We start from the raw sequence: 13,176 nt of genomic DNA, 5'->3' as shown, positions 1-13,176 counted from the left end.
TTATTGATCAACGACAATTTTTTTATAGATGATCGATAAATTTTTTATTTTAACAATTAACGATAAAATTTCAGTAGAAAATTTTTGTGATTATCGTTAAAATTTCTTAAGAAAATTTTTGCGATTATCGTTAAAATTTCATAAAAAAATGTTTGCTATTATCATTAAAATTTCTATAGAACATTTTTGCGAGTATCGCTAAAATTTCTATAGAAAATTTTTGCGATTATCGATAAAATATTTTTTATAAATTTTTTCGATAAAATTTTTAAGGAAAATTTTTCGATTTCCGCTAAAAATATTATTTTAAACCCCAAGTTTTGTGGTCTTAGGTACTGTTAAAATATCTTCGTTTTCGCCTTTAATAAATTTTTTCTCTCTTTTTTTCAGTTGATATCTGAAACGCATCGCTGGAGTCTGCAGCACTTTTAACAGTAATCGAGCGATTAGCTGAGAGGAAATAAAATTTTTGTCTGAACCCCCATAACTTGGCATAGAGAAAGAAAAAACAATTTTTTAAACAAAATCCCTTTTTGGTAAAAAAATAAAAAAATAATAATTTTTTAAAAATTAAAAAAGAAAGAAGGAAGAAGAAATAATAATAAAAACCAACTAAGAAGAAAGGAATAATAAAAAAGCAAAACAAAACAGAAAACGGCAAACAAGAGAACAAGTTTTATTAAAAGATTAGAGGAGAAACAAACCCCCTTCAAGTTAGAGAACAAGAGCAACAGTAACCTGAGAAGAAGAAGACGAAGAAATTTAATACGAGAGAGAAGAAAGACAACACAAACACTGCAAAAAAGAGAGAGAAAACAATCAAAAAACATATTTTATTGAGCACAAAAACACCGAGAGAATTCAACGAACATCAACATTATGAATTTGACAAAATATCACTGATACTCTCCTCTTGAGGGAGAGTTCAAATCATCAAACTACAAAAAAGAGAGAAACAAAGTGAGAGTCATAGCATAAATTATCACAACAAATATCATCATTTAGCATCATATAGCTAAGACTTAAACCAAAAAAGAAAATAATAATTAAACACTCAACAAATCACCCACCCACCCACAAGAAAACAAAAACAACAAAATGGCTATAAATTTCTCTGCCTCATTTGCCGCCTGCATAGCTGCTGGCCTCAAAGTGCCACGTCAAATAATGTATTGCATTACCCAGGATACGGGCCAGCCTTATGTCTTGTATAAAGATTCCCAAGAAGCCGAACGGAATGCAGCAGCTATTGGCGGCACCCCAACACAGTGGGGCACAGAAATGTATCCCGGTATACAGCAGCAACATTTAAGCGCACAACAACAAAATGCCATAACAGCAAATGGTCAAGCGGCTGCCTCAAATGGTCCAACATCACATTCGCCAAACGGTGGCGGTGATCCACATGGTAGAGAAAATGGTGGTGATGGTGGTGGGGGAACAGGTGGTGGTGGAGTCCGACAACAAGGTTCACCATCGACCAGTCCCTACCCGCCCCAACAGCAGCAGCAACAACAGCAGAGAACGAATGGCACCAATGACGATGATGTGAATATGAATCAGGTGAGTAACATCAGGAGGGTTGGGTTTACGTTATCTTTATCTGGATCTTAACCAGCCAGGCTGAACACAAGTTTTCCTATGGAAAACCATATCCAGCCAGGCTGAATTCAAGTTTTCCTATGGAAAACCATATTCAGCCAGGCTGAATACAAGTTTTCCTATGGAAAACCATATTTAGCCAGGCTGAATACACGTTTTCCTATGGAGAACCATATTCAGCCAGGCTGAATACAAGTTTTCCTATGGAAAACCATATTCAGCCAGGCTGAATACAAATTTTCCTATGGAAAAGCATATTCAGCCAGGCTGAATACAAGTTTTCCTATGGAAAAGTATATTCAGCCAGGCTGAATACAAGTTTTCCTATGGAAAAGCATATTCAGCCAGGCTGAATACAAGTTTTCCTATGGAAAAGCATATTCAGCCAGGCTGAATACAAGTTTTTCTATGGAAAAGCATATTCAGCCTGCCTGAATATGAATATGGTTTTCCATAGGAAAACTTGTATTCAGCCAGGCTGACTACAAGTTTTCCTATGGAAAAGCATATTCAGCCAGGCTGAATACAAGTTTTCCTATGGAAAAGCATATTCAGCCAGGCTGAATACAAGTTTTCCTATGGAAAAGCATATTCAGCCAGGCTGAATACAAGTTTTCCTATGGAAAAGCATATTCAGCCAGGCTGAATACAAGTTTTCCTATGGAAAAGCATATTCAGCCAGGCTGAATACAAGTTTTCCTATGGAAAAGCATATTCAGCCAGGCTGAATACAAGTTTTCCTATGGAAAAGCATATTCAGCCAGGCTGAATACAAGTTTTCCTATGGAAAAGCATATTCAGCCAGGCTGAATACAAGTTTTCCTATGGAAAAGCATATTCAGCCAGGCTGAATACAAGTTTTCCTATGGAAAAGCATATTCAGCCAGGCTGAATACAAGTTTTCCTATGGAAAAGCATATTCAGCCAGGCTGAATACAAGTTTTCCTATGGAAAAGCATATTCAGCCAGGCTGAATACAAGTTTTCCTATGGAAAAGCATATTCAGCCAGGCTGAATAAAAGTTTTCCTATGGAAAACCATATTCAGCCAGGCTGAATAAAAGTTTTCCTATGGAAAACCATATTCAGCCAGGCTGAATAAAAGTTTTCCTATGGAAAACCATATTCAGCCAGGCTGAATAAAAGTTTTCCTATGGAAAACCATATTCAGCCAGGCTGAATAAAAGTTTTCCTATGGAAAACCATATTCAGCCAGGCTGAATAAAAGTTTTCCTATGGAAAACCATATTCAGCCAAGCTGAATAAAAGTGTTCCTATGGAAATTAGGTTTTCCATAGGAAAACTTGTATTCAGCTTTGCTGAATATGTGTTTCCATAGGAAAACTTGTATTCAGCCTGGCTAAATATGGGTTTCCATTGGAAAACTTGTATTCAGTCTGGCTGAATATGGTTTTCCATAGGAAAACTTGTATTCAGCCTGGCTAAATATGGGTTTCCATAGGAAAACTTGTATTCAGCCTGGCTGAATATGGTTTTCCATAGGAAAACTTCTATTCAGCCTGGCTAAACATGGTTTTCCATAGGAAAACTTGTATTCAGCCTGGCTAAACACGGTTTTCCATAGGAAAACTTGTATTCAGCCTGGCTGAACATGGTTTTCCATAGGAAAACTTGTATTCAGCCTGGCTGAACATGGTTTTCCATAGGAATATTTTTATTCAGCCTGGCTGAATATGGTTTTCCATAGGAAAACTTTTATTCAACATGGCTGAATATGGTTTTCCATAGGAAAACTTTTATTCAGCTTGGCTGAATATGGTTTTCCATAGGAAAACTTTTATTCAGCCTGGCTGAATACGGTTTTCCCATAGGAAAACTTTTATGCAGCTTGGCGGAATATGGTTTTCCATAGGAAAAGTTTTATGCAGCTTGGCTGAATATGGTTTTCCATAGGAAAACTTTTATTCAGCCTGGCTGAATACGGTTTTCCATAGGAAAACTTTTATGCAGCTTGGCTGAATATGGTTTTCCATAGGAAAACTTTTATTCAGCCTGGCTGAATAAAAGTTTTATTACCGAAAACCATATTCAGCCAGGCTAAATACAAATTTTAGTACTGAAAACCATATTCAGCCAGGCTGAATAAAAGTTTTATTTCCATAGGAATAAAATTTTTCCTATGGAGAACACTATTCTGAATAAAAGCATCTAATCTCTCTCCCTCTTTTGCAGGTCAATGGTTTACAAAATCAACAACAACCAAATTCCAATCCACAAACAAATCCAAACCAAAGCTCCAATGATCCCCAGCAGCAACAGCATCAGCAGCAACAACAAAATGCCAATGCCGCCTCATCCTCGGACAATAACCCTGCGGGGAATAATCCACACAATGTGCAGCAGAATGGCCAACCCAATGATCATGCCAACAATGGATTTCCCGGCTCCCAGAATGGTGAGCTGTCCAGCTATTATGCACCACGACATCCCGGGGCGCAAGGAGGTCTTATGGCACCACCCGGTTTCCCACCTTTACATTATCTTAATAAACCTGTACTGCCGGGTTTAAATGGAGCCATGGATCAGGGGTCTGGGAATGGACCCACAAATGGCCTGGAAGCTTATGCCCTACCCGAACTACTGCCAGGGCAAAATGGCACCGGAAATGGTCAGAATCAACAAAATGGCGGCACTGGGCACAATGGCAATGCAGCAACAAATGGCACAGGGAGCGGAGGTGGTGGTGGCGGTGGTAGTGGGCGACAAAATTCTTCGCACAAACCACCCAAACCTCACAGCGATTTGCGACTCTTCAAATGTCTTACCTGCGGAAAAGATTTCAAACAGAAAAGTACCCTGCTGCAACATGATCGCATACACACCGATGCCCGCCCATATCCCTGTTCCGAGTGTGGCAAACGCTTTCGGCAACAATCTCATCTCACGCAACATCTGCGCATACATGCCAATGAGAAACCATTCACCTGCGGCTACTGCAATCGAGGCTTTCGCCAGCGGGCAATACTCAATCAACATGTTCGCATCCATTCGGGTGAGAAGCCCTTTGCGTGTCCCGAGTGCGGCAAGCACTTTCGCCAGAAGGCCATCCTTAATCAACATGTGCGAACCCACCAAGGCGAGCGACAGTTCTTGAATAAATTCCAAAATATAAAACCAAAACAAAAAAGAAAACAAAAAAAGAAATTAGATCAGATTGAAATCACCTTTAGTTGAATTGATGAACTGAGAGTTACAGTTTAGGGCAACATTTTCGGCCTAACAAATCAAAATTTTTTCTTCTACTTCTTCAGCTTTGCAAAATCTGGAAACAAAATCAAAAACCTATTCTCTGTGTGTGAAGCACTTTGTTATCAAGGAATTGGCTGATTTTCCAGCAATAATGGCTTTAAGGAGCAGCTTAAGAGAGAGAGAAAGAGAAAAAAGCAACTGCAACCACCAAAAGCTCGTTCGCCTTGCAAATCACTTTTTGGCTTTTAAACAAAACCTCAAATTTTCCAAATTTCTTAAAAACCCCAATTGGCTTGCTCTACTCCCACTTACTCCCTCTTAAGGTCATTATTTTGGAAAGTCTCTCTTAGTTAAGCAAAAAACAAAACCATCTGGCAAAACCTTTCAAAATTCTTGTATTAACTGTAAGTCTCTCAATACCTTATCTCTCTCACTTTTTTATCCAAAAAAATCTTAATCACAAAATTACTGGAGAGTGCTGAAGCACTTGACGGCTCCACACCAAACCCCCCTTTTTAGAGTAGCTTAGTTACCATTCTAGATGTTTCCCAGCTCAAGAGAGAACACATTATCATTGAAATTTCTCTCTCTCTCTCTCTCCACAGATGTTTCACCACATCTCATATTCAAGAATGGACCCCACCCCACACTGTGGCCCCAGGATGTGCCCTATCCCGGAGATGAGACTGATACCAAGAATGGCATTGCCAATGATGGTTACAATGATGATGATTCACAGAATGGTCAAGATGGAGGTATACATTATCCCGCCTACTTTAAGGATGGTAAAGGTATTTATCCCAAATCAAAATAACCCTTTAACAATTGTCTCAACACTCTACCGTCTTTTCTTTGCAGGACAAAAAATCCTACCCGATGTCCTGTCCCACATTGGCATCCGTCCGGCAAATATGCCTCTGTATGTACGCTGTCCGATTTGTGATAAGGAATTCAAACAGAAAACCACTCTGCTGCAACACGGTTGCATACATATCGAATCACGTCCTTATCCCTGTCCCGAATGTGGTAAACGTTTCCGCCAACAATCCCATTTGACCCAGCATTTGCGTATACACACGAATGAGAAACCCTTCGGGTGTTTATATTGTCCGCGTTTCTTCCGTCAAAGGACCATTTTGAATCAGGTAAGTGAATTTTGAATAATTTTAAGGAAATCTCTTTAAAATTTCTTTTTTTTGCAGCACGTTCGCATCCATACCGGCGAGAAACCCTATAAATGTGGCCAATGCGGTAAAGATTTCCGTCAGAAGGCGATATTGGATCAGCACACAAGAACGCACCAGGTAGTGGTATATTAAGGAAGTATTTATGGGGACGATTATAATGCATGGACGAGATATCAGGTCCAGAAGGAACAATTGGAATATTCTTCCTTGCAAATGGGGGCTTAGAAGCAACCCACCGAAGCGTAGATGTGTTCCGAGGTCATCTACTGTAGGGAACATGGACTCTGAAGCCATATACTGTAGGGTACATGTATTCTGAAGCCATATGCTGTAGTGCAGATGGGCTCCGAGGTCATCTACAGCAGGGTAGATGGACTCAGAAGCCATCTACTGTAGGGCAGGTGGGTTCAGAAGCATCCTACTGCAGGCTAGATGTACCCAAAAGGCACCTAATGTAGGACAGATGGGTTCCGAGGTCATCTACTGTAGCCTAGATGGGTTCCGAGGTCATCTGCTAAAAGGTAAATGGGTTCAGAGGTTATCTACAGTAGGGCATCTACTGTAGGGTAGATTGACTCAAAATACATCTACTGTAGGGTAGATGAGTTCCGAGGTCATATACTGTAGGGTGAATGGGTTCCGAGGTCATATACTGTAGGATAGATGGATTGCGAGGTCATCTACTGTAGGGTAGATGGACTCTAAGGACATCTACTATAGGGTATGTTGACCAGAGTCCATCTACTAAGGGATAGATTGGATCCGAGGATACCTATTATATGGTAGATGGGTTCCGAGGTCATCTACTGAAGGGTACATGGACTCTGAAGTCATCTACTGTAGGGTATATGGATTCCGAAGTCATCTACTGTAGGATAGATGGGTTCCGAGGTCACCTAGTGTAGGGTAGATGGATTCAGAAGGCATCTTCTGATTTTTTGTTCGGAGCCCATCTACTCTAGGGTAGATGGACTCAAAATCCACCTACTGTAGGACAGATGGGTTCCGACGTCATCTACTGCATTGTAGTTGGACTCAGAGGTCATCTACTGTAGGATAGAGGGGCTACGAGGTCATCTACTGTAGTGTTTATGGACTTAGAGGTCATCTACTGCAGGGTAGATGGGTTCCGAAGCCATTTACTGCAGTGTAGATGGCCCCGAGGCCACCCCCTGTAGGAAAAATGGCTTCAGAGGTAATCTACTACCAAGTAAAAGGATACAGAGGCCATCTACTGTAATGTAAATAAGTTCTGAGGTCATCTACTGTAGTGTTGATGGCCTCGGAGTCCATTCACTTACCAGTAAATCATCTTTCAACCCATCTACTCTTCCAATTACGGCTTCTGACTTCCTCTCATGGAAGTTAGATGGGCTCAGAAGCTCCGACGTCATCTACTGCAGGATTTAGGGGTTACGAGGTCATCTACTGTAGTGTATATGGACTTAGAGGTCATCTACTGCAGGGTAGATGGGTTCCGAAGCCACCCCCTGTAGGAAAGATGAGTTCAGAGGTCAACTACTACCAAGTAAAACGATCATCTACTGTATTGTTGATGGCCGCGGAGTCCATACACTTACCAGTAAATCGTCTTTCAACCCATCTACTCTTCCAATGACGGCTTCTGACTTCCCCCCATGGAAGTTAGATGGGCTCAGAAGCTATTTACAGTAGTTTAGAAGGGCTCAGAGGCCATCTACTCTAGGGTATGTTGACCCAGAGTTCATCAACTGAAGGATATATTGGTTCCGGGGATACCTACTATAGGGTAGATGGGTTCCGAGGTCATCTACTGAAGTATACATGGACTCAGAAGCCATCTACTGTAGGGTAGATGGGTTCCGAGGTCATCTACTGCAGTGTAGATGGGTTCAGAGGTCATCCACTACCAAGTAAATGGAAACAGAGGCCATCTACTGTAGTGTATGTGGGCTCAGAGGTCACCTCTGTGGGATAAATGGGTTCCGAGGTCATTTACTGCAGTGTAGATGGGCTCAGAGGCCATCTACTGTATGGTAGATAGACTCAAAAGTTATCTACTGTAGGTTAGATGGACTTGGAAGCCATCTACAGTAGTGCAGATAGGCTCAGAGCCCATCCTCGGAGGTCATCTACTGGTGAGTAGATGGGCTCAGAGATCATCTACTTGTGAGTAGATGGGCTCATAGGTCATACCTGGTGAGGAGATGGGCTCAGAGGTCATCTACTGATGAGCAGATGGGCTCAGAGGTCATCTACTGGTGAGTAGATGGGCTCAGAGGTCATCTACTGGTGAGTAGATGGGCTTAGAGATCATCTACTTGGGAGTAGATGGGCTCAGAGGTCATCTACTGGTGAGTAGATGGGCTCAGAGGTCATCTACTGGTGAGTAGATGTGCTCAGAGGTCATCTGCTGGTGAGTAGATGGGCTTAGAGGTCATCTGCTGGTGAGTAGATGGGCTTAGAGGTCATCTACTGGTGAGTAAATGGGCTAAGAGTCCACCTACTGGGCTCAGAGGTCATCTACTGGTGAGTAGATGGGCTTAGAGATCATATACTGGTGAGTAGATGTGCTCAGAGGTCATCTGCTGGTGAGTAGATGGGCTTAGAGGTCATCTACTGGTGAGTAAATGGGCTAAGAGTCCACCTACTGGGCTCAGAGGTCATCTACTGGTGAGTAGATAGGCTTAGAGATCATCTACTTGGGAGTAGATGGGCTCAGAGGTCATCTACTGGTGAGTAGATGGGCTCAGAGGTCATCTACTGGTGAGTAGATGTGCTCAGAGGTCATCTGCTGGTGAGTAGATGGGCTTAGAGGTCATCTACTGGTGAGTAAATGGGCTAAGAGTCCACCTACTGGGCTCAGAGGTCATCTACTGGTGAGTAGATGGGCTTAGAGATCATATACTTGTGAGTAGATGGGCTCAGAGGTCATCTACTGGTGAGTAGATGGGCTTAGAGATCATCTACTTGTGAGTAGATGGGCTCAGAGGTCATCTACTGGTGAGCAGATGGGCTCAGAGGTCATCTACTGGTGAGTAGATGTGCTCAGAGTTCATCTACAGGTGAGTAAGTGGGCTCAGAGGTCATCTACTAGTGAGTAGTTGGGCTCAGAGGTCTTCTACTACTGAGTAGATGGGCTCAGAGGTCATCTACTGGTGAGTAGATGGGCTCAGAGGTCATCTACTGGTGAGTAGATGGGCTCAGAGGTCATCTACTGGTGAGTAGATGGGCTTAGAGATCATCTACTTGTGAGTAAATGGGCTAAGAGGTCATCTACTGGTGAGTAGATGGGCTCAGAGGTCATCTACTGGTGAGTAGATGGGCTTAGAGGTCATCTACTGTTGAGTAAATGGGCTAAGAGTCCACCTACTGGGCTCAGAGATCATCTACTGTGGAGTAGATGGGCTCAGAGACCATCTACTGTAGATTAGATGGACTCAGAGGCCATCCATTGTAGTTTAGATGAACTCAAAGGCCACCTACTATTGAGTAGATGGGATCAGAGGCCAACTACTGTAAAGAAGATGGGTTCAGAGATCACCTGCTGTAGAGTAGATGGGTTCTACCGCCATATATTGTGGAGTAGGTGGGCTCATCTACTGTAGAGTTGATGGGCGTGGAGGCCATCTGCTGTAGGAAGGATGGGCTTAGAGGCCACCTAATATAAAGTAGATGGGCTCAGATGCCATCTAATGTAGAGTAGATGGGTTTAAAGGCCACCTACTGTAGAGTAGATGCGCTCAGAGGCCATCTGCTGCAGAGTATGTGGGCTCAGTCCATCTTCTTTAGTTTTGTTAATTGATCTACTGTAATAAAGATGTTCTCAGAGGTCATCTACTTTAGTGTAGAGAGCATCTGGACCCATTTATCCTCCACCCTACAGCAAATAGCCTCTGAACCCAACTACAAAAGCTATAAGATGGACTTTGCGTCATATTTGTTACTGCAACTACAGAAGCTATAAGATGGCATTTGCCTCATATTTGTTACTGCAGCTGGCAGTTGAGCCCATCTTGACTTCACTAGAGTACCTCAACATCTTCAGAACATCTTCTTTCGTGCAGAGAGAGGATTTAATCCAATAATAGATAATTTTTTTCCAAAATTTTATCATAATTTTCTCTCTCTTTCTCTTTTTCTTAAACCCCAACTGAAGGGTGATCGTCCATTCTGCTGTCCCATGCCGAATTGTCGACGACGTTTTGCCACCGAAAACGAGGTAACCAAACACATCGACAACCACATGAATCCAACTACCAAGCGTAGCCGTCAGGCCAACAATACCGCCAATAGCAATAACAATAATAACAACAACAATTCACATGCTGCAGCAGCAGCATCAGCCGCTGCCGCCGCGGCAGCCAATCATTTAATCAACGAGACCAAAAATGCTGCAGCTCAACAATTTCTCAACAACAACAATCCAGCGGGTGACAATAAGAATAATATACTGTCGCGTGGTATGGGTGTTGGAGGTGTAGGTGGTCCGAATCCAGGATCACAAGTGAAAAATGAATTATATTTTCCCCAATGTTATGGACCACCATTCCAGCATCCGTTTCAGCAGCCCACGGCAGCACACAATAATGGACAACCAGCAGTATCGGTAAGTGTGGCAAATTCAGTGGCACCCGGAGGAGTGGTGGGGCAACAAAATGCACCGACATCAGTGGTAGTGGCCCAGTGACATCCCACCACAACATCGGGTGGAGCGGCGGCAGGAGGACAACAACAGCAAACTGCAGCAGTTTCGGGAGGTAATGGGCCAGCTGGGGTAAATTCGGCGCCAACGAATGCCCATAGTTCACATCAGCAGCAGCAACAACAACAACAAGTGGCTCAACATGCCAATGCAACGGCGGCAGCAGCTGCCGCAGCAGCAGCGGCCCACAGTCAGACACCACAAACGGTAACACTGTCCATAACCTTACCACCTGTGGGTGCATTACCTGCCTCCGCGGCGGCAGCCGCAGCAGCAGCAGCTGCTGCCTCGGCCCATCATCATCAGCAGCAACAGGCTGGACATGTGGTAAACAACTCCCACGCCCATAGCCAGCCACCAGCAGCGCCACCACCAACTTCGGGTCCACCACCAACACTGTCACATGCAATTCCCATACATCCTCATATACACTCAATATTCGGATCTCTATGATAATATCAGCAATAACAATAACCACAACTGCAACAGCAACAGCAGCAACATCATCAACTATAACAACAACTACACCCACAAAAACTTAAGTATACAAAACACACAGCAATTAATTACGAAAATTATAAGAATTTTTATTAATTGAAAAAGAAAAAAAGGAAACAAGAGTCCTTTTTAAAAGTATGGCTAAGCAAAGAAAGAGTTAGGATTACCCACACTATACTATAACGACCGGCAGTGTATGTTAAGCCGTTCATAGATTTAGTTTCATACTCTCTCTCTCTTTCTGTCTCACACACACATGCAAAAACAATCACTGAATTCATCATTCGCTCATTTTATTCACAATCACACTCAAACACATACACCTAACATTTATATATCTATCGATTAACAAGCTTAGGTTTATAGTTTTTAAATCCCACCATAAATTATGGTCAATTAAACCTAGGCTTTGTTTTTGTACTAAGTTTTTTTTACATATATCACATGTAATATTAATGATATCCAAACAGACACACACACATACACTTAAAAGAGTTTTTCTTTTTGGTGTAGAAGAAAAAGTGTTTCAAACAAAAGAGCAACTAGTCTTTTAGAAAAGGACTCTAAACTTGGTATTTTTTTTTTAATTTAAACGGAAGACAAAATGATGACAGAACAAAAACAAAAAGAACACACACACATTTACTTTCACACAAAACTATTGGAATATCCTATCCATACACGTATTTACAATGAATGAATTAACTAACGAAGAAATTATTTTTTTTTTATTTTTGAATATTTTTTTCAAATATGTATGGAATTTCTTTATTATTTTTTCATGTGTAAAGTTTGATTGAAAGAGGAAATAATTTTTGAATCTGAAAAAATATAAATTTTTTGGCAGTGTAACATAACTTCATTTTAAAAGACTTCTTGAAAAAAAAAACTGTGCATACTAGAAACGTCCCAATTCTTGGTTAGATGTGCTCAGAGGCCATCTCTGTAATGTAGATAGACTCAGAGGTCATATATAATAGTATATGTGGTCTCCGAGTCCATCAATACTACAGAGTAAATATGGTCAGAGGTCATCAACTATAGGGTGGACAGCCTAAGAAGCCATATACTGTGGGCTCAAAGTAATCTACCTTGGGGTAGATGGACTCGGAAGCCATATACTGCACGGTAGATGGAATCAGTGGCCCTTTACTATCCTAAACATGGGCTCAGTGACCATCTACTGTAGTTTTCAAGAAATTTTTAAATTTTTTCATGCACTTTTTGAATTTTTTTGCTTTCCAAATGTCATACTTGTTCAATTCGACTTCATCTATACCTAATTCGAACTATAATCTCGTCACCTATGCAAAGGTTGGCCTACAAGTAAACATCTGTACAGAAAACGACCTATAAGGTATATACAGAAGTCGACCTGCAAGGTACCCATCTTTACAGAAGTAAACCTATTACCATATATACGTAAGCCGGACTATAAGGTCGCCATTTACAAAGATGTTTTGACTTTAAAAGTTGTCATCTATAAACTAATTGACCTAAAAGGTCTTCATCTTAACCGAAGTCGATCTATAAGGTTATCATCTGTACAGATGTCGACTATAAGGTGGTCATCTATACAGATGTCGACTATGAGGTCGCCATCTAGACAGAAGTCAACCTATAAGGTCATCATCTACGCAGAAGTCAACCTATAATGTCGTCTATACAGAAGTCGACCTATAAGGTCGTCATCTATACAGACGTCGACCCATGAGATCTTCATCTCTACAGCAGTAGACCTATAAGGCCATAACCTATACAGAAGTCGACCTATAAGGTCTTCATCTACACAGAAGTCAACCTCTAAAGTCGTCTATACAGAAGCCGATTTATAGGGTCGTCATCTATACAGAAATCGACCCACAAGACTGTCATCTCTACAGCATGAGACCTATGTATAGATAATCTATACAGAAGTCGACCTATAAGGTCATCATCTACGCAAAAGTCAACCTATAATGTCGTCTATACTGAAGTCGACCTATAAGGTCGTCAT

The 13,176-nt window shown here is 41.6% G+C and overlaps 1 protein-coding gene across 13 annotated transcripts in view; it reads left to right on the top strand.

Moving 5' to 3' along the window:
• The window catches only part of jim (zinc finger protein jim), a 153,761-nt gene extending 142,527 nt beyond the window's left edge, over positions 1-11,234 (top strand). For 5 of the 13 annotated variants that reach the window (XM_073986402.1, XM_073986401.1, XM_073986403.1 and 2 more), the window contains 6 exons: positions 391-1,563; positions 3,795-4,698; positions 5,417-5,602; positions 5,670-5,956; positions 6,014-6,118; positions 10,137-11,234. In XM_073986402.1, coding sequence (XP_073842503.1) covers positions 1,099-1,563; positions 3,795-4,698; positions 5,417-5,602; positions 5,670-5,956; positions 6,014-6,118; positions 10,137-10,667 — 2,478 coding nt within the window. In that variant the 5' untranslated portion in view covers positions 391-1,098 and the 3' untranslated portion in view covers positions 10,668-11,234. Of the gene's footprint in view, positions 1-390; positions 1,564-3,794; positions 4,699-5,416; positions 5,603-5,669; positions 5,957-6,013; positions 6,122-10,136 lie in introns of all 13 variants that reach the window. The other 8 variants (XM_073986410.1, XM_073986409.1, XM_073986408.1 and 5 more) reach the window with 5 other exon arrangements.
• Positions 11,235-13,176: the final 1,942 nt, after the last annotated feature.

The sequence above is a fragment of the Musca autumnalis genome, unplaced genomic scaffold, assembly GCF_047663935.1.
Source record: "Musca autumnalis isolate F117 unplaced genomic scaffold, ASM4766393v1 scaffold_4, whole genome shotgun sequence".
NCBI classification, from domain to species: Eukaryota; Metazoa; Arthropoda; class Insecta; order Diptera; family Muscidae; genus Musca; species Musca autumnalis.
Note: the sequence above shows the minus strand (reverse complement) of the source record. Positions and strands in the feature narration are given on the sequence as shown.